Below are 22,698 nucleotides of genomic sequence, written 5' to 3'. Positions count from 1 at the left end.
ACCCAAATGCTATAAATAAGCTGTCACATTTGCATGCATGTATGCGCCACTGTCTCCCACATGGGCCCAATATGGAGCACATTTACATTAGACCTATTGCTATAGACACAGAGTTTGATTCGGAGCATTATCTCTTTTTGAAAATCATTGAATAACAACCACTATGGTGTAGTTCTTTCAGTGACAAACCTCAAGGTCTCAAAGCCGTGCCAAATATGACGGTGGGTTCTGTTGTTGGATTGGGCTGTATCATCCAAATTTTTATGCTTATAAGTTATTGCATTTTTAGGAAGTAATATCCAGAAGTGGAACTCATTACAAATATTCAAGTTCTTATGCATAATTTTTGTCTAATTGTACTTTTTAAGATGTTTAAACATGTACTTGATTATCTGAGTACAGCACAAGTCTCAGTCATCGCAGTGCACTGCCATCTCGCCACTGGATCTGCTCCTCTCTACACCTAAAACACACACCTAACACACACACATGACAGCACAATATCACTGTCAACAAGTTAAATATAGAACAATGTAGTATCTGTACATCCCAAAAGATCTCTTAATTCAAAACAACAGTGATACTGACGTCACTGTTGCAGAACAAAGCAAAAGGTCTGGATAGAATGTGACCCATCCCCCCATGAGGCAACACTGCCTTTACAACACCTCTGCGATAACAACATAGAGGACAGAGGACCCTCCCAAATGGCTCCAAGGAGAAGTGAAATTGTCCCACTGTAGGCAAAATCTCTTTATTTTGCTTGTTGGAAAAGTTTATCAAAGAAAGTTTCACTATGTGATCTAACTCATTACCTGCTGAGGATGTGTGTATTAATCGACAATGTTGTAATAATTGGTTGTGGTTACATATGTCATTGTGCTGGTCCAAAATTCCAAATTAGAAACAATAAGACTGATTGCGAGTTAAAGCCAGCCTTAAGTCACTCCTACATTAAACTGCAGCTCATGGCCAGACAAAGGTTGGTGACCTCCAGGTGCTCTCCCACCCGGGAGTGGGTTCCTATGTCTCCCACTTCTGCATTCAGGCAATGCCATTTTCATCAAAAAAGAATACACAAGTCAGCGGATCTCAAAATCTGCTCATAAAAACACCTCACCTGCTGCTTCGCTGGAGTCTCCAACATCTTTGACCACCAAACCCTGCACAAAGTTCGGCTCTAAGGACCCAAAGAGCTCAGAGGAGGACTTGACCCAGGATCTTGATCCACATCTGAGCCTTCCATCTCACACATAAGACTGATCCAAAACATGGCTGAAACCTGCAGAGTCTGGCAATAATAGTAGTTGAGTTTCCCCTTTGATTTATTAGAGAATTAATAAAATCTTACTTTTCAATACCAGTGTAACCACACAAAATCATTCTGGTTTTGGGAATTATAGAGTAAGTCACTCAGTCAATTTCCCTTCAGAAAAGTTGGTTAGTGATGTTTTGCTGGACAATATTCAGCTGGTGCCCTTCTAAAAATAATAATGAACCTACAATCCTACAAGTGGTGTTCACGGTGTAACAGAGAATATGCATTACATATTGGCACCACCGTGTGAGAAGGAAACAAGACTAATATACTGCAACAATTTTGGTAGTACAGTAGCATAATTCTGGCAGCTGTAATTGTTAAACCATGTCACTGAACTTTTACTGCAGTACACATTTTCAGTACTCTTTCCCACCACAAGTAATGATAAGATAAGATAAGATACGATAATCCTTTATTGTCCACACATGGGGAAATTTCGGTGTTACAACGCAGTAGATACAGGGGGAAAGGACAGATAACTTTTAGGAACTTTGAAAAAAACACTCTTAATAGAAGAAGTCTTATAAACAAAACAAAAAACTCTTAACAAAACTCCTCTCATATCTTAATAGGGAATGGAGGGAAAAATAAAATTAAATAAAAAAGATAGAAATAAAATAATAATAAAATAAAGTAAAGTAAAAATAGCTAGCATAAGACTAAATAATACTAATACTAATGGCAAGTAAACACTCTTATTTACATCAGTTATATGCACATGAATGGCCTTAATTGCTTGTGAGTATGACAGTATTGCACATAAAAATGACGGTCTTGCACATGATTAAGTCAGTCAGTATTGCACATGTTCAGGGCTAGCAGTGTTTGTTATAAAGTCTGACAGCAGCAGGAAGGAAAGACCTTTGAAACCTCTCCTTCACACAGCGAGGGTGGATCAGTCTCTCACTGAAGCTGCTCTCCAGAGCGGACAGAGTGTCCTGCAGGGGGTGAGACTCATGGTCCAGCATAGATGTGAATTTAGCCAGGACCCTTCTGTCCCCCACCTCCTGCACCGAGTCCAGAGCGCAGCCCAGGACGGAGCTGGACTTCCTAATGACTTTGTCCAGCTTCTTCCTCTCCCTCTCTGTGATGCTGCTGCTCCAATGTGTTATGTCATGGAAAATCGTTCAGGTTTTCATTTCACTTCTGTTTGAGTAATTCTATATTTTCAAACGTTGAACTTCGTTCAGTTTCACAAACCTCTGACACAAACTCTAATCCAGGAAGCAAATATTATTCAGCAAAATATCTATATATCTAAATATCTTGTCCAATCTATTCATCCAACGAGAGATTGATTTCAGAAAAGAGCTGAACTCCCTTACCTGGCTTGTGTTCCCAGCAGCAGTACAGAATTCGTATATAATGTATAATTTTGGTCAAATGCGGTTTTAAAAAGTGACTGATGCTCAGGGCCGGCCCAAGCCTTCAGGGGGCCCTAAGCGAAAACATTTTTGGGGGCCCCTCACCACGTCATCAGAATCAGTTTTATTGCCATTGTCAGTGAACAATTCACATATGGGAACTTTCTTCAACGCTAACAAAGCGCACCAAAACTCCAGGGCATCCGTTTGCCAGTTAGTTTATTTTCAACACCTCACAAGCTCAAATATTGATAACTTAAATTCCACAATGCAACTTGGTATTCCGCTGATATCACCTCTACTCCCTGTACAAATAACACACATCCCAGATATGTTTTTGGGCGTATTTGTGGGCGTTAAGGGTCGACAGCCACATTAGCACATTAGCAGTTTAAATTAATGAACAGGGGGGGGTCTGGGGGCCCTCCCCCAGAGATTTTCAGAACTTTTTTGGGTCTTCTGTTGCATTTTAATGTGGTCCAGCCGGCTAAAGTATGAGTAAAATGTTCAGGTTGTAATGCTATAAAATGATGATGTGATGAAACTGTGCCAGGAGAAAATGATTAAAGCCAGTTATTAATACATTAGTGTACTTAATTACTCAATACAATATTGGCTATGAAAAATACTTATGGTCAAGTTGATTCATTTTAACTGAAAATGTAAAAGTAATCGTTATCCTTACTAATTTATCTTTTACAGCTCCCAACTGTTCCTTCTTGCTAAAGTGACAAAACAAGTTATATTAAATTAAACAAATGGCATAAGCATTGCTTGATTAACAATTAACACTGATAAAACAGTGCAAACATGTTATTCCCAGAGAATGAACAGAACGAGAAGTGAAGGTCCAAACCTCGCTATAGTGAAGAGACTGCGTTTCTGCAACTTTGCCACTTTTGTATAAAAATATATAGTATTATTCTATAACAGACGTAATCATAATATGTCTGGTTATTTTTCACTATCAGTTTATTATCATTTATAACAAATAGTCTAATGATGCTTTTTAAATAAATTTAAATGTTTTATTGCTCTATTAAAAGTGAATTACAATATAAATGTTTGTTCTGATCAGAACATCACACACTGGACTCCTGCATGAAACAATGCTGCGATGTGATCCTTCGCATGTGACCTTACATGCATAAACCTTTACGTTCCTCTTATTCCACGTTAAGAAGTAAAACAGACATCACGGGATCACGGGGACGCAAACTCAAACCCGCTCATCTCTAACTGAGGCTGCACAGGGGCCCGGGACAGGGGCCCGGGACAGGGGCCGCACACTGTTTACTCCAAAGTTTCACGTCAGAGGTTCTGGACGAGACGGCGCTCGTCCGAACCGGATCTCCGCCTCTTAGTGACCCGGGGCATAGATGCCACCTCACCGGCCTCACCTGCAGCTGACACGACCAGGCTGGTTTCATTCAGACACATATTATGCACGGTGCAGAGCTCTCGTCTCCTCCAGCCTGAGCGAACTAACGTGACAGAATCGTGTTGTTTCAAACAGCAGCATTAACCGTCTCTTTGTAAGAGAAGTTCAATACCTGGAGAGTGTTGTTGAGTTTGGAGTTTCTTTACATCGTCAAGAAGTTTCTTCTTTCGTTTTTTGGCATCGGGGGGATATTTTCCTCTGGACATGAGGACCACGCAGGGACCACGTTCTGTTGTGTTTATGTTTTGCTCTCGAGCTCCTCGCGCACATTGAAGTTGCCCAATCAGCGCAGGTTTGGTGTCTTGGTTGCCAGATTGTCATTACAAATAAATGTGGTTTGTGCGTTATATGTTACCGCTGTGTGCGCTGCCGCGCCAGCAGCGCTACTACACTAGTGGCGCACGCTGCGCTTGCACTTCGCATAAGACGGGTTGCCAGATTGGGGGCCCTATTAAAGCCTCGGGGCCCTACGCGGCTGCTTAGTTCGCTTATAGGCTGGGCCGGCCCTGCTGATGCTCTAGACATGAATAGACTGGTTTGTAATCAATACTAAAACATAATACAGCCCACTTAAATTAATCTGCAAACGTTTCCTTCAATTCAATATGGAGGCTCCAATTGTCCCTAATCAAATGCAGAACAGCGTCTACATTATGTCGCCAGGTCATATGCATGTGTATGAAAAACTAAAGGATTGTGGGGCAAAAGTTTTTACACTCAAACTTCATATCCACCAGAGTGCAGTTCTGAGTGCCCCAGGGCTTTTCCAGAACCTCAAAAATTGCCACAGCACTGCGACTCATGATGTCCACCTCACATTTGCCGACAGCAAGTCCTGCCAGGTTGAAGTTGCTGGTGTCTGAATGAGAGTGTGTTTGGGAGAGTGAGACGGGACAACGGCCCATGGCTACAATCCGGCGTTCTTACAGCAACCTCTCTAAAGCTTGTATTCTTCCATTATGCTGAACGGTAATAACGATAAATAAAGGTTGGGCAGATTTAACGGCAGTGACTTTGTTTGTTTTCTTCCCGCAGTGGATACACAGATACTGAAAAGTTGTGCAGTTTATTCATCATTTCCTTGATTGCTACAAAACAGCAAAAACATCAAACTCTCAGAATATTTAGTAATAGAAACAATAGAACTCTACAAATTGCCATTGCCATTTGAATATATCTAACTCTGCCACACAAAAGTCTCAGGGCAACATCAACTTGCAACGAGGATGAAATTCTTAGTCATTTCCGTCACTGACTTTAAGTAACACTGAGGCGATTATGTGCAAATTAGAAGGCTAAAGCTGCCATTTTGTGTGCAGAAAATTACAGTGTTATGAGCACGTTGCAGAAGGTGTCAGTCATCTGTGAATCCTCTGCCGTCTCCAGCCTGGGCAGGACTTTAATGGGCTTTAGTATCAATGTCCACAATTTGGAAACAACTGTGATGAGCTCTTCGGGATCAGGGCAAAAGTCTGCAACCAATTACAAAGAAGGAATGACCCAATCTAACTCGTGGTAATGTCCAGAGTGCAACATTAGCAAGCAGCAAAGTATGATGGGAATACAAGAGTCATGAAACAATGGTAAAACATTTGAAAGTTATTTATAGAATGGAGACAACAGTTGCAAAAAAAAATACTGCCTGCCACAAAGTCAATACAAACAATGTCATATGTGATATAATTTGATGCCTTTTTTCACAACATGAAGTCCCTCCGTCCTGTTTTTTTCCCGACTTCTGCATTTACCATTCCTCTGTACATGACCACTGACCGTATAAATCTAGCCTCGCAAACTGTCCAAACATCCAATAAAAGAAGTCCATCTTGTATGTCCTTGTAATTCCCAAAATGTCAGCTCACATCTGCAACATCTTCAACTCAAAAAAACTGTTTTTCTGCTGTATTTTTCTCCCCACTGCAGAGTAACTTGGCTCATGCCAGATTGATCTGTGTCTCCCTCTGAATTAAGTTCTTCACATGAATCAATCTGGAAAGGCTCTCGCCGAAAGTTTATTGGTCGAAGCGTCACAACAACGGAAGTAGAAAAATCTAACTTGTGTTGAATCCAGTGGAGAGAAAAGCACAGTCCTCTTTCTCATCCACAAATGTACAAAGTATCATTGTGTGCCCACTTTTGAAAAATGAAATAGTTTGTATTTCTCCTAAAGTATACCGAAGTGCAGCCGTCCGCGCTGCCATGTTCGTTTTGGTTCGGGTTATTTTGATTTCCGATCAAACCACAATGCTGCTCTGTGATTGGTTCCAGTCCCGCCCGTGAGCCCTAAATGTCATGTGATTGGCCTATTAAACCACTTAGCGAACTACAAACGAATCCGCGGGAGTCGAACAGGATGGATTCTCAAGGTTAGTGTTTGCCATTATTAGAGGAAACGATGACGCCCCCCGAAGCCTAATGCTTGCCCCAATAGTCTAAAAACAAAACAAACTGAACACAATCTTAGTCAAATCCATTCTATTTCGTGCACATAGAGGTAACTATAGTTAATCTGTAATTAAGGCTTTTTGATCAGTACAGATGCAATGAGTGACACCTATACTCCATAAATAGTATTACATAAAAAGATTCAAACTTACGTATATTGTTTGTGCCACTAGATTATCCATACAAACTAAAACACTGCACTGCCAATGTCTAAGATTAAACATTACAGGTCTCACAATGGAGAATGTAGTGTAAAACTATTAAAAAATACATAAGGCAGCAACAGATAAGACACTAATGCAGATTAAGACTATTGTTATTGCTCAAGAACAAATTGCAGATCATTGCAAACATCTAAATGCACAAATGAGCATGACTGCAATAAAGCAACATTACTGGTCTCAACGTTTCCCGTAGTATTGAAGATGTTGTTGCTTTGCCTGGATTGTTCCACAGTACAGCATAAAACTTAGATATCCAGCGTTATTGATGACAGACCCTCAACATCCAACATGTTACCGTCTTTTAGCCCAACATCGATTAAACTGAGCTCTAAATGACTTAAACAAGCATGATGCACTTTACCATCACATGCATATTCTTGTTGTTGTCACATTTTTCACGTCACTCATTCATTTTTCATTTATTTCAAGCATTAACAAAACTAACAAATCATTTTTATTTTTCTTACCAAAATTATCTTTGCTCGAAACGAAACCTCTTGTCTTAAGAATGACTTTATACAATATCTTTACTGTTGAATGTTTGTTTATTCTATTCTATTCCTGGTATTTGTACTTCAGAAGTACCTTGAAACAACATGCACTCTTACTGTGAGCAAAGATGCCTTCTTTACCTGCGAGCTTAATTTCCCTCTCTTGGGCTCTTTCCAACGGCCCTCACTGCAAAGAAAATAGTCACCAATCACAAAAACAATACAAGAAATAGCTTCCCTCAACATATTTTTCATTGTTGGGCAATTTCACCTAACTCCCTGGCAACAAATGTGACACAGGAGGAAACTACTGCCAGCCCTTCTTGCAGAAACGTTCAAAAAAAAAGAGAAAAGTGTTGGCACGGCGGAGAGCAATGTTTGGCTTTGAAAACAATAGTAATTTTGCTGCAACACAGTTTAAACCGTGTCAGACCCTCACTTCCTATTGCAAGAGGGTCCAATGAAACAGTTGTTAAGAGCGTGTCACATGAAATCCACCTCTTTTTCTCTTGTTCCTCGGGGCCCATTAAGCATGACTGTACAAAGTGAACAGCGGGGAGTTCGCATGGCATCGGGTTGCAGAACTATCGCGTGCCCATCTCTACGGCGCGGCAGAAGGGGGAGATTAGCTGTGTCTTCTTCACATCAAAAGGAGGTTTTCTAACTCGGGCCTGGCGTAGTGCGGCGAGAGCGACTCCTCAGAGCAGCTTCGCCATTCTTATCTCCCCCAGCAGACCGCAACACCACTGGCTCCGCGAACACAGAAGAGGCGGGCGGCGAGCGGGCAAAATGTACGGGCACGCAGCGGCAGTCTGGTCTGGAGACACACAAACACGTTTTAGGAGAATTGGTTCTGCTGGAAGAGCGCGTGCCGCCCGCCTCCCGCCACTGTCGAGAGCTCAACCTGCTTCGCTGGATATTTGAAATGGATTAAATGATAATCCCCGGAATAAAGCTTGCAAACAGAAGACACCGACTACTTATATGTTTTGGCACCTTTATAGTGAAGTGAAAGGAAGTGAATAAAGTGAGTCACATGTTGTCATAGGTAGAGTGAGTCAGTATAGTATAGGGCTGAAAGATTTGGGCAAAATGTGTTATTTTTATGACAGTAGTTTAACTATTATACCATATTTTCCGGACTATAACTCGCACCTTTTTTCAAAGTTTTGGCCCGGGTGCGACTTATACTTATATTTATACTTACATACTTATACTTATACTCTGGAGCGACTTATATGTGATATTTAGGCCCGAGCGCCACAAGCTGGCGAGAGGCCTATTAATCTCGTAAGGCCGTGCGAAGCACGGCTGCGAAAGTGCGCACGTAGTGCGCACGAAATCGAGCGCGAAGCGCTCGCCCACTTCCAAACACTCACTAACGCACTCCTTCACTCATGCACGCCCCGTGCATACTAATTAGTAGTAGGAAAATGGAACATTACCGTTGTAAACGGGCGAAGCCCGTGCAAAAGTGCGCACTAAACGAGCACTTTACATTGAGATGACGACCGCGAAGCGGTCGTCATCCCCATATAAAGCACTCATTTGCGCTAAGTAGCTCACGAATACGTTCCCCATCTCTTGCATGTTCCGTGCATATAAGCATGTAATGCAAAAATTGAACATTATTACTGTATAGAGGGCCAAAAACACAAAGTGGGCGGAGCCCACTCAAAATTAACGAAAGTACCCGTCAGTGACCAGGGACCCACACCATGAGGTAGGAAAGCGCTCGCGCTTTCCGAAAATGTATAGTTTATGATATTTGAAAAATGGGAAACATTGTTTTCGCATCGGAATATTATTCTTTCTTTCTTTCTTTCTTTCTTTCTTCTTCTCGGGACCAACCCCCCTATTTTTCACCCAGTGAACATTGACGAAAAGTCACAAAAATGTTCACACCTCTAAAAATCGTGCCTCTCTACATTCTGGCTATTTCCCTTTTCTAAAATAAAAAAAATTGGCGCGTCAGCGCCCCCAAATGTACCAAAAATGCATTGAGAGATGGGAAATGACCCAAAAAAAATCTGATCGTAGAATCATGAAATTTGGCGCAGAGGTAGATGGTGACAAGAGAAGTAAAAAATATTATTACGGCAACCCCGTCCGCCCAACCAAATGTCGGCCATATTGCTTCAAAAATGGCTAAACATGACTTTGGAGTTTTTCCAAACGTCGTACTTTTACGAACTCCTCCCAGGGCTTTGGCCCTAAAAAGCTGAAATTTGGTGAAAATGCTACTGAGGAGTGGGACATCAAAAGTTATCCAAATTACATTGATACCTCTCACGGTCTCTGTGCGGCGAAGCCGCAAACTGTAGCTAGAATTTCAGAAATCTCCCATATTTAAAATTTCTGCCGTTTGCGCGGATAAAGTCCGAATTGCGTCAAATTAGAATCAGTTGTTAAACTCTTTGCCCTAAACCTACTTGAAGTGAAATAAATTCATTTGGCGCTACAGCGCCCCCTACAGATTTTATATGGAGGTTAAATGTTTAGTTTTGCGAAATTATATGAAATTTGACTCACAACTCAATTTTAGCATCCCATCAAAAAAGTCAATGAGACCCATGTCATAATTGTTATGGCGTTGCCATAACGATGACCGAAACCTTCCATGTTATTCCAATGGGGAAATCGCCAGAACATGTTTACACTTTAGACTTTCACAAACTCCTCCCAGGGCGTCAGCCCTATTAACCTGAAATTTGGTGAGACTCATCTTCAGGTGTGGACCATCAAAAGTTATCCACATTTTTATTCAAAGAGTCACGGTGTCTGTGCGGCAAAGCCGCACATTTTGCCAAGAATTCAAAATAAAATAGCTTTTTGATGGTAAAACAAAGGGGAGAAGATTCAGATTCAGCAGTAGGCGTAATAAAAGGACAATTGGGGCGCGTTAGCGCCCCCTCCTCTTGCGGCGTGGCGGCGGTGTGGCGGCGGCGTGGCGAGGGCCGATCATTGCCGCTTGCGGCTATATTTTTTGTTATTTTCACACTTGCAACTACTATATATGTTTTTTTCTTCTGTATTATGCATTTTTTGGCTGATGCGACTTATACTCCGGTGCGACTTATAGTCCTAAAAATACGGTAGTTAATAAAACTTACTTGGGTAACATTTGGTTTGCAATTTGTTAGCTTTTTATTTCGATTAGAGTGAAAATACTGGTCTCCCATCATTTCAAAACTCTCATACTATAAATAAAAAGTTACTGGCATCAAATAAGACTGGATTTCATGTTCAAGTTACCTCCAATTAGGTAGTGAGTAACACTAATGAGAACATATGGTGTTAGCAGTAGATAAGATGCAGACAATGCCGCTCAAATGCTTGGCCACAAACTCTACAATTAATTTTGGGATCCACCAGACGACAGACAGGTGCAACGTGTGCGTGACAAAGAAAGAGCAGGAGTGCATCTCCACAATAGCTTTAAAAGGCGGCTGTTGTTGCTGTTGTGATGTACAATACCGGTTTGATTATAATGTGTGACTTGTCGAAAAGCGGCTTCACTTCAGAACACCGTGTCACAGTTTGGTTTGCTGTGTTGCAGTCAGAATCCACTGGAGTCATGGCCTTTAATCGATCCCGTCATGAACAATGGAAACTGATGTTGCTCCAAAAGTGTGAACCCCTCCTTCACCCGGAGAGCTGCCACTCTGCTGTTCTCTTTCACATCACAAATGAACAACCCATTTTTTGATGCGAACCTCTAAATTATGCATCTATTTTTAATGAGACCCCGGTGTGGAGCAGCTGTGCCGCTAATTACCGCACCGACCGCTAATGTTTTTTGGGAAAGGGCGATATACCTTTGTCTGTTTTGCTTGTTTCTTCAGCATCAAGCCCAGAAAAACTCAAATCTATGAAACAACTCACAATGTTCTGGGAAAGTAAGTGAAATCTCAATGTAATTATGACGAATCATTAACCCAGTTCATGGTGCCTGATGGACCAGGAGCAACCTGGCTTGACTCCGGTGGAGCAGCTAGGAACCACAGTGACCTCTAGTGGCCATCCCTCCATGTTACATCTATAAAGCCAATGCAATACCCTGAAAACATTTTTGCGAAATATACTATAACACTGTGACCTCAGCTGCCTTATTATTTGTATGATTGGCTCTGATTGCGAGCGAGTTCAAGCCCTCGTCCGTTCACTCGCGCACCAATTCCATTCACAAATATTGCAGCTGGCCAGCGCTCTGCCATCAAACACACTTTGTCCTTTGGCTGCATTTCAACATTTGGCCCCGTTTTGATTCCAAAAGTCATTGACATGCCTAAACGCAAACAAGAACGAGCAAACGTTGACTTTCAAACCGACTCGATTCCCCAGCCGCACCTCGGCCAACATGGACGGACAAATGAGCCCTTTATTACTGCTATTCTTATCCCACGTTCTACTTGTCCACGGAGAAGGCCTGGATATGATGCCGATTGAACTTGCTCCCATTCCGTGCAACGACAAAGCGGTGGAGAAGCTGACGCGACTGGCCGTCACTTATATCAATGAGGATAGAGCCGAGGGTTACAAGTTTGCCCTGAACCGAATTGCCAACGTCCACCTTCATGCTCAGGTGAGTCGACAGGCCGACCGAAAGCACCGAATCAGGGCATCAGTGGGAGATTTATGAGTGATTAACTAGAGAAGAGGACTGGAAAGCTTATTTTCTCATTTATGGTTGTGGAAAAATCAAAACATCGCCGGTAGGAGAGACGCGGCGGTGAGGTTGACCAGCTGTGACCAATCTTGCTGTCAGTGGGAACCTGTTTGATAAGATTTGGGCTGAGATTGTGAACACAGAATCATCTAATCAAAAACCAATGTCACAATTTGGGAACTGCTGTGAAATTGTAATCATACTAAGCTGAGGCACTACAGGTGACAGGATTTACCTAAGAACGTATAATAATGACATTTCTCTAGTAGATTAATGCCACAACATGAAAGAATACCGCTACGATGATGTATCCGCAGGTCCATAACTTATCCATGAATGAAGCTGCGTATGGCTGTGATCACGCAAATTCACCACATCAAAATTGGGTCAAAAGGGGGACTAAAACAGAAAGGGAACCTGGACTAAAAACAATAACAAAAAACCAACACATCAAAATTAGACCACGGTGCACTGTCTGCATCCTAGTAACATTAAATCAATTACAATGGCGGTCCACTCATGCTTCTGCTGCGCACATGTATGTGAACGCTAGTCTTGCTCTGATCCAGTTTAGTTTAACTCTGGTTTAGTCCCAGTTTTCATGTGGTATTTGTGCAAGTGTGAACGCTGCAACAATGGCTTCACCCGGCCCATATATACTCAAGGACTGGTGGAAACTAACAATTTACATTTATATTAAGGCTAGAGGCGGATTTATTATTCAAGAGGGTACTAAATATTATGCTTCTCTTTTTATGTATAAATGCTGATTGTGTTTCAACCCAGAGTCATGTTTTTGATACCTATGTACCGGTACATTGAACATTGGCACTATTAATGTGAAAATCATAACAATGACAGTAAAAGATAGTGTTGTGCCTAAACAAATGCAATAAACAGACAGGATGATCAATAGAAACGTACAACCAGAACCTTGAGAGCTCAAACTCATTACCTTACATCACGAGTCATCAATGTTCCGCCGCGAACCGGAGATACAGTAAATAAAAGCGCGGGTCGTTTGAGTGCAAGGCTGCAGAGGCGGGACTTGCGCAACACATAATGAACTCTATGGCTTTGGTAAATGAGGGCCTTCGCCGCACAGACCGCCGCTCAAAGCAGAAAAGGTGGCGCCGACACCTGCTCGACGTGGGAGCAGCCGAATCGATACGCAACACGGAATTACCTGTCTGCCAAATTGTTCCTTAAACGGAGCAGACACGGGGAGAAATTGCTCTGAAGGCTTTTAGGAAAACTACTTAACCCCGTTCAGGTAAAATGTTGTGGGGAAATTTGACGACGGTAATGTTTTTCCCTTCACCTTCTACGTTTTAGATTTGAAATGTTTGTTCCTCGTGTCTGTGTGTTGTGTGTGTGCAAGGGTCCAGCAGGCAATGTCTATTACCTGGATTTGGATGTCCTCGAGACCAAGTGTCACATAGGCAGCCCGAAACCATGGAAACGCTGCGATGTCAGGCCCTTCATGGAAACGGTACGTCCAACCCTCTTCACAGCATAAATAATAGCATAGAGTTATAGAGCTGGGAAACGTGTGTGTGTTGAGTGTTGCTTTGAAGATGTGTAACATGTGCAACTAAAAGAGAGGATTCAAAATAAAAAAAAAATAATGTAAACGTTGAAATAAGGTGATAATATTTCCGCATTTTTAAATACCTTTCACATTTGTCTTGATAATTAATATATTTTTGCCAATATGGCCAACCGTTACCTAGTATTATAGTATTATTATGGTCATCGATTCAATATGCCTCTATTTAATGCTGTTTTACTTCCATGGCTCAAACACACACTTCTCCTATTGGTCCGCCCTATTGTGAGTGAATGACAGCTGGATTTAACCAATCACAGTGAAGTGTGAATGTTCAGAAGAGGCGGATGACTTCAATTACCTTGTAGGAAAGTACAAAGTGTAGATGAGCCATGACAAAAATCTAAAAAAATATTATTTGAGTGTACATATTTTTGAATACTTTAAGCACTGCCAATGTGAAATTAACGTATACGTGTTTGTTTAGCAAATCTCTGGAAACTGCAACACCACCATCCTCCACACGCAAGAGGGATACTCCTACCTGTACAGCTACGACTGCACGCTTGTCCCAGGTAACAAAAGACGTACGAATCGGTGTTTAAGTTACTAAAAAGATACTTCAAAATAGTAAAGCGTGTCTAGTATGCAGCGGCGGAAGAAGTACTCAATTCTGAAGTACAAATACAGGAACAAAGGAAGGCATGACGTGAAAATTATACTTAGGCAAAAGTAATGAAGTAAAGTATCAAAAGAGTTAGAGCGCTGATTTTCGTTCAACGCTAATTTTTCTAGCGTTATTCTTTATTCGTATATATTTGTTTGTTCAAAGTTTGGACGTTAACGCAAACTATAAACGTGCTAAAAAATAAACCCTGCAGCCATTTAAGCCGGACAGTAAAGAAAGGTACGTTTGACTTTTTTGTCCAGTTCCAAAATGCGGTGGAGTAGAAAGCACAGATACCTGCTCTAAAATGTAGTGAAGTAAAAAATATCCACGGTAAAATGTACTTAAGTAAGGTACAGATACGTTTGCACTTCCGCTGCTAGTATGTTGTAAAGTTATTCGAAAACAGGTGCAAAATGTGATGCGTCTTTGAAAAGGAATTAAGCCTTATCAAGCCTTGGAGGAATAAGGTGCTGTGCAAAATGGATTTAGCAGCAAAGTGTCTCTTGGCACAAAACACTTTACACTTGGTATGATATAAAAGCACCAGGAATATGAATAATCGCAAGTCCCACCTGCACATTTGCGGCAACCAAAATATCTTCTCCTCCAACTCCCACACTGCCCATAATGGAAGTATTTTTAATAGTTCAACAATAAACTAGATACTCCTCCACTCAACAATGCACTATGTAACATTTATGTATTTATTGTTCTTACATGCATCGTTAAAGCAATTCTTTACACCTTTGTACTTATTACCGTATTTTCCAGACTATAAGTTGCACCTTTTTTCATAGTTTTGGCCGGGGTGCGACTTATACTTATATTTATACTCCCGAACGATTTATATGTGATCTTATTTGTTATTTTCACACTTGCAACTTATATATGTTTTTTTTCTTCTCTATTATGCATTTTTTGGCTGGTGCGACTTATACGCCGGTGCGACTTATAGTCCAGAAAATACAGTATGTTTCTATTTCCTCCACACAGACGCGCCGGAGAAGCTGCAGCAGACCTGTCCCACTTGTCCCCTCCTGCTTCCCGTAGACAGCCCACAAGCCGTCGCCGCGGCTCATGTCACCCTGGAGTCGTATAAGAGGAAGTCACTGCTCGGCGCTGGGCTGGGCGTGAAGAGGATTCTGAGAGCAGCCGAGCAGGTATGATCAAAACAAACAGGGAGAATAACTACCTAATAAGTCCTTTTATGGATAAGCTTTATGAGAAATCCAATATAAAAGTCCCCACTCAAGACACTCAAGAGGTATGATCGAGATATTATCAGTTGTAGGTCTGATGGTTAGATTTTACGAGCCACAAGCCACGGTGCTATGTGATTGTAAGAACTACTAAAAAAGTCATAACTGTTTCAATTTCAGAAGTAAACATGAATGCAATTAACTTTGTCACATTAACTTTACTTATGCATTAAAATTTGCTAAATTTTATTATAGAGTATTTTATTAATAGTAAAAAAAATACATGAATAATGCTACAAAAAGAGCTGATTAAACAACAAAATAAAAGCTTTTTGTTGTAAACTTTCAAACAAGGGTATAAGGGTATATTTCAGTAATTTTGTGATTCATTTTACAGACATTTCTCAAGTGTATGATCATTAAACATGTCTAAACACATTTTTTTTCAAGTGACAAACCAATGCCTATTATGACTATTATCAGCATACACTTAAAAAATACTGAGATACTATTTTTGTCAATATTGCCCACCCCTAAAGGCTTATAAGATCATTTCCAGACTAATAGATTGCTACCAGTGTCTATGCTTGCATTTTCACCCCAAGTTTGCTGAAAACTTTCTACATTTTTGTTGTGCTTTAGACTAGACCGGTGAAAGCGAGCTTTGTGGAGTACACTGTCCAGCAGTGTCCAGAGGGAACCACGGAAGCAGGCACCTGCCAAAGACTGACCGCTGCCTCAGACACAGAGGTAAACACACACGTCGAGCCCACCACTGTTCACAGGCCAAGAGTGAACAGTGAGTCTTTAGAAATGGTCCAAATAACTGTATCTCACTTGATTAACAGGACAAAAGTATGATGCACATGAGCTTTAAGAACCAACATTTAAATATTACACATGAAATGCTTTTTGATTGCACTGGAAGTATATTCAAATTCTTTTCATAAAACGTATTTGAACAATGTACCGTATTTTCCGGAGTATAAGTCGCACCAGCCAAAAAATGCATAATAGAGAAGAAAAAAACATATATAAGTTGCACTGGAGTATAAGTATAATAGTATAAACATAAGTATAAGTCGCACCCCGGCCAAAACTATGAGAAAAGGTGCGACATATAGTCCGGAAAATACAGGTAGTTGAGAAGTCATATTAATAATGTCTAAATCTGATTGTGTTGCATTTGGCTTCATCTTTGTCATCTTTTTGCTTCTTATTTTTCTTTTAAAGTTGTAAAATGACCTGTTCTTTCAGACTACAGGCTTCTGTTCAGGATCAGTGCAGGACGATGTCAGTCTCCATCCTGAAGTCCATGTGTCCTGTGAGATGTTCAAAGTGCAGGTAAATGTTCGGCTCACATTTCACACACGAACCAGGCCCCCATTTTGTTTCATGTGAGGAAATGAACGCACCATGCACTCATTTGCTTTACCCAACTGAAATAAAGTCACGTCATCATCACATTTTCCTATGATTTAAAGGTCTACTATAAAGGTCCTCTGTGGAGATGTTACTGCTCTGCCCAGAATATTCCACAGTGTGACATTAAACGTATCAATCTCCATGGAGACACGCCAGTGATGCAGTGTTAATTTTTTACAATGTTATGTGCTGACTAAAACTATATAAAAACTAAATAAAAAGTAATGATACAGACGTTGACTAAAATACTGATATGTTTATTTTTATTATTTAACGAAAATAAGATAAGATAATCCTTTATTGTCCACACAAGGGGAAATGTTGTTGTTTCAACGCAGTAGAAACACGAGGAAAGGACAGATTATAGGAAGTTTCAAAAACACACTCTTAATAGAACTCTTAATAACTTAACTCAAAAGTCTAGTTCTGACTAGAACACATTTTTGTCTAGTTTTCTTTAAACTGAAACTAAAGACAATCATTTGACAAATCTTGAATCTGTAGAGAGGCGATCCCGCTCAGTTAAGACACAACCCCTTTATTATGGCGAAACGAACGGGCAGCGCCTGGGACACATCCACTCACCAAGCCAAAGTAAAAAATAAATGTAGTTCTTTTAGGATGGAATGGCTTGTGCCACTGGACCACAGCCAGGCCAAAGCAGGACTCTCACATATAAGTACTATACATCTCATGAACAACAGGATTTTTGTATTTTTCATTTTAAGTGGGCCTAATTTCTTGTAATAAAAGTAAACTAATAAAAATTGCTGCTGTAATTTGATTATTTTAATGTAACTTGCTTTGATGCAAGGTTTTGAACAGGCGTGATACTGGTGTGTGGCCACAGGGGGCACCTCAGATGTTGCTCACAGTGGTCCTCGGTGTGCCCAGGGAGCTTGTGTGTTTGCCCAGACACATGAAAAAAGAGAGGGAACATTGGTTAGAATGCATGCTATTTTTGAGTAATGAAAACATAAAATAAATAACTGTACATAATGTAATAATATTTGATGCATAAATGCGATAAATGTCATACTGTGAAACATTACAACATCAATAACAATTCCCTCCACTAGAAAGGTTACACAGTGCTCCTTTTAAATATGCTGTGAATCAAGGCAAAGTATAAATAATATGATCTTCTTCCGAGATTCAGTATTTTCCACATCTTAAGAGAAGACCTTTAAGATGATGATTTCACTTTGCATAAATGTCACAGTTCATATAATTATTCCATCACTTTCACGTGTCATGCCAGCGTTTTCATCCGTTATGTATGTCGGAGGTATACGCGCCACTTTCTAAATTGCATGCTTGTGTTTTTGGATCACACTCTCGGCTATAATTACGCCGTCTCCTCTCTCTTTGGGAATCTGCGGCGTAACGTCACGTGATGGAAACGAGCTCAGAGCAGATTGAGTTTGTAATCATGGGCCGAGGAAAAAGTATTGGACCAACGAAAATGGCGTTGCGCGGATATGAATGGCAGAAGGGAGAAAATAGGACAAATAAATGAATAGTAATGCGAAAATACTAGAGACATGATGCGACACGCTGAAGATCAAGGGAAAGCGCACCGTGGTTCGTAAGGAGTCCCATCTGCAAATTAATACAGGCGAGAGAACTGTCAAATTGTCTCATAAGTGGCTGTCCTTTTATAGACCAGCAATAAGTTGTTTTGGTGGTCTAGACTTTGATGATATTCTACAATAACAGGGTTCTGTATGACTTTGCGGTTGGTTCGCTGTTATTTGATCATTACTTGTCATTTTAACTTTCTGTCTTAAAGTCCTTTTCAACTAACATCAATCATTGTTTTATGGTTGGATGATGGCACCACTTTCTGAAGCTATTGAGGAAAAAATGTATTGTATTGATTTTTGTTTATTTATGCTGATGAGATGTAGAACTTCGTGCAAGTTTTTGTTTCATGTGGACAGGTCAGGTCAGCAATATGAAGCATAAACCAAGTCACAACAACAGCATTTTGACCGTTAAAAAACTAATTCTATCAAAGAATTCCTCCATTTCTATGTTATATATAAACTATTGTCTTTCTAGGATATTGTGCTGTTGTGTGAATGAAAAATTAGCACAAAATAAAAAAAATACATTACGGCCAAAATCACCTTTCTGTTACTTTTATTCAAGTGAATAATATCCAGAAAATGCTAAATGAACAAAGGACTTAAAATCTAATAGTAGTAGTAGCAGTAGTAGTAGTAACAGCAGTATTAGTATTAGTATTAGTATTAGTATTAGTAGTAGTAGTAGTAGTAGTAGTAGTAGTAATAGCAGCGGTAGTAGTAGCAGTAGTAGTAATCGTAGTATTAATATGAGGAATAAACATTTAATTTAAGGTTTGTTTACTTCATCTTGTTTTTATTTAAATAATATAGTAACAGCAGTTATTGGAATCTGTGCCTCGTTATTAAGCACTGACTAGTTATTTAGGTCAACGCCGTTTTGTATAATAATAATAATAATAAATATAGCCGCAAGCGGCAATGATCGGCCCTCGCCACACCGCCGCCACGCCGCAAGAAGAGGGGGCGCTAACGCGCCCCAATTGTCCTTTTATTACGCCTACTGCTGAATCTGTGACGCTGTCACATCTTCTCCCCTTTGTTTTACCATCAAAAAGCTATTTTATTTTGAATTCTTGTTTGCTTTGCCGCACAGACACCGTGACTCTTTGAATAAAAAGGTGAATAACTTTTGATGGTCCACCCCTGAAGATGAGTCTCACCAAATTTCAGGTTAATAGGGCTAACGCCCTGGGAGGAGTTTGTGAAAGTCTAAAGTGTAAACATGTTCTGGCGATTTCCCCATTGGAATAACATGGGAGGTTTTGGTCATCGCTACGGCAAAACCATAACAATTATGACATGGGTCTTTCATTGACTTTTTTGATGGGGATGCCAAAATTGAGTTGTGTGTCAAATTTCATAAAATTTTGCAAAACTAAACATTTAACCTCCATATAAAATCTGTAGGGGGCGCTGTGGTGCCAAATTAATTTATTTCACTTCAAGTACGTTTAGCGCAAAGAGTTTAACAACTGATTCTAATTTGGCGCAATTCGGACTTTATCGGCGCAAACGGCAGAAATGTTAAATTTGGGAGATTTCTGAAATTCTAGCTAAAGTTTGCGGCTTCGCCGCACAGAGACCGTGACAGGTATCAATGTAATTTGAATAACTTTTGATGTCCCACTCCTCAGTAGCATTTTCACCAAATTTCAGCTTTTTAGAGCCAACGCCCTGGGAGGAGTTCGTAAAAGTACGACGTTTGGAAAAACTCCCGAGTCCTGCTTAGCCATTTTTGAACCAATATGGCCGACATTTGGTTGGGTGGACGGCGTTGCCGTACTAATATTTTTTACTTCTCTTGTCACCATCTACCTCTGCGCCAAATTTCATGATTCTACGATCAGATTTTTTTTGGGTCATTTCCTATCTCTCAATGCATTTTTGGTACATTTGGGGGCGCTGACGCGCCAATTTTTTTTATTTTACAAAAGGGAAATAGCCAGAATGTAGAGAGGCACGATTTGGTGTGCAAATTTTTGTGACTTTTCGTCAATGTTCACTGGGTGAAAAATAGGGGGGTTGGTCCCGAGAAGAAAGAAAGAAAGAAGAAGAAGAAAGAAAGAATAATATTCCGATACGAAAACAATGATTCCCATTTTTCAAATATCATAAACTATACATTTTCGGAAAGCGCTCGCGCTTTCCTACCTCATGGTGTGGGTCCCTGGTCACTGACGGGTACTTTCGTTAATTTTGAGTGGGCTCCGCCCACTTTGTGTTTTTGGCCCTCTATACAGTAATAATGTTCAATTTTTGCATTACATGCTTATATGCACGGAACATGCAAGAGATGGGGAACGTATTCGTGAGCTACTTAGGGCAAATGAGTGCTTTATATGGGGATGACGACCGCGAATGTAAAGTGCTCGTTTAGTGCGCACTTTTGCACGGGCTTCGCCCGTTTACAACGGTAATGTTCCATTTTCCTACTACTAATTAGTATGCACGGGGCGTGCGTGAGTGAAGGAGTGCGTTAGTGAGTGTTTGGAAGTGGGCGAGCGCTTCACGCTCGATTTCGTGCGCACTACGTGCGCACTTTCGCAGCCGTGCTTCGCACGGCCTTACGAGATTAATAGGCCTCTCGCCAGCTTGTGGCGCTCGGGCCTAATAATACTTGTTGTTGTTGCTTTTAATGGCGGCTGGCAGCCAACTGCAAAGGTGCATTTACCGCCATCTTCTGCATTTCATTTCATTTATTTATTTATTTATACAGGGAAAACCCAATGAGAAAAGTTCTCTTTTTCATGGGTACCCTGTTAAAACACAACAAAAAATACACAACAAACATAGGATACTAAAACACAAATAAAACCATCAATAAAATTAATCAATACATTAAAACACATATAAACATACAATCTGAGATACAATTATGTAAAACAAGTGCATTGGCACTTTAGACTTCATTCTTTAGACGAGTGCTTTCTGCCCCACTTAATACTCATAATAATACTGTTTACTGTTTTACTTAAGGTAAATATTATAACATAGGTAAAATTTGTCTTGTGCCGCTGCATCATATCCTGTACATTCACACACACAGTACTTTACACTAAAACACAGAAACAGGAAAAACAATAGATTACAAAGACACTAAAAGACTGACAGAAGAAAGAGCAGTGTGAGGCTTAGAAGAACGTTTTCCAGGAGTCTTTTATCCTGAGCCATCTAATATATCCATCTATCACCCATGAGTCTATCTATCTATCTATCTATTACGAAACAAATCTTGTAGCTGATGCGATGCATACAAAGTTTATGCATGTGTGTGTCTGTGTGTCTATCTATCTATCTATCCATCTATGTGTCTATCTATCCATCTATGTGTCTATCCATCTATCCATCTATCTATGCATCCATCTATCCATATGTGTCTGTCTATCTATTTATGTGTCTATCCTTCTACCTCAGTTAAAACACAGAAAAGGTACAATTGTCAAAATAAAATATGAATACGCCCCACCTCTCACAGTCCACTGCTCTTGTTTACGTGGTGGTAATCAGAGTGTGGTGGTGTTCACTTTCAGACCGTGGACGTCCTCACACCGCTCCGGCCGCAGGTGCACGACCTGACACCCAAATTCCCAATCTTCCCCTCCGACGTCCCCTTCATCATTGACCCAGAGCCACCTGTCGCCGTTGAGCCTACGTTTGCCCCCATCCTCGACCCAGTGCCCGTCGACCCAGTGCCCGTCGACCCAGTGCCCGTCGACCCAGCCCCACCGGCACCAGCCCCACCGGCCCCACCCACACCTCGCGTCGTCCTGCCGTCCGACCCGCTCACCTCATCGTCCAGCGAATCCTACGAAACCCTGGCGTACAGACCTCCGGCTCTGGCTCGTCCAGCGCCCCCCGCAGGCCCGTCATACATGTTCTCGTCCTCGGAGGAGATGGGCGCTCCCCTGGCTCTCCGTCCGCCCCACAACTTTTGGTACAAGAGGCGGGACGATCGCAGGAGGAGACGTCAGGCCTTGCCCATGACCACCACGCACAGCCCAGTCTTCCTCACGGACTTTCCCGACGGTGCTTCTCCTTTCCGCTCGTGTCCCGGCCCTTCGAGATACACCACAGTTTAAGAGAAGCCAATACAAAGATAGAACTTCTAAAGTGGATTATAGTATTTGTGTCTGAACAATGTAAATCAGACAAGCTAATACTTGTGTGCTACAATAAATCAAGTCCAATCTGAATCTATTGTATTGCATAACAGGTTATTTGTGCAATTTTAAGGGGAAACTGTAGCCTAAAGACACTGTAAATTACCTTTAGCGAGAAAGTGTTTGCTTGTTTGTTTGTTCAGTGCAG

At 41.0% G+C, this 22,698-nt stretch overlaps 1 protein-coding gene across 1 annotated transcript; it reads left to right on the top strand.

Annotated features, from left to right (window-relative positions):
- Positions 1-11,588: 11,588 nt before the first annotated feature.
- Positions 11,589-22,498, top strand: LOC140354166 (alpha-2-HS-glycoprotein). Its single transcript, XM_072439087.1, has 7 exons — positions 11,589-11,871; positions 13,337-13,447; positions 13,992-14,079; positions 15,168-15,334; positions 16,016-16,123; positions 16,631-16,717; positions 21,921-22,498. The coding sequence occupies exons 1-7, from the start codon at positions 11,647-11,649 to the stop codon at positions 22,467-22,469; spliced, it is 1,335 nt and encodes a 444-aa protein (XP_072295188.1). The 5' UTR covers positions 11,589-11,646; the 3' UTR covers positions 22,470-22,498.
- The last annotated feature ends 200 nt before the right edge of the window (positions 22,499-22,698 follow it).

Source organism: Eucyclogobius newberryi, unplaced genomic scaffold, assembly GCF_026437365.1.
Source record: "Eucyclogobius newberryi isolate DKJ021-1_F unplaced genomic scaffold, fEucNew1.0.hap1 SCAF_9, whole genome shotgun sequence".
In the NCBI taxonomy this organism is placed as follows: Eukaryota; Metazoa; Chordata; class Actinopteri; order Gobiiformes; family Gobiidae; genus Eucyclogobius; species Eucyclogobius newberryi.
This window is presented reverse-complemented; position numbering and strand designations above follow the sequence as displayed.

Bases quoted from the DNA above. Each gene is read 5' to 3' on its own strand.
- LOC140354166 (XM_072439087.1), top strand. From the start codon at position 11,647: ATGGACGGACAAATGAGCCCTTTATTACTGCTATTCTTATCCCACGTT. The intron at 14,080-15,167 runs GTAACAAAAGAC...TCCTCCACACAG, and splicing joins CGACTGCACGCTTGTCCCAG to ACGCGCCGGAGAAGCTGCAG. The intron at 16,718-21,920 runs GTAAATGTTCGG...GTTCACTTTCAG, and splicing joins GTGAGATGTTCAAAGTGCAG to ACCGTGGACGTCCTCACACC.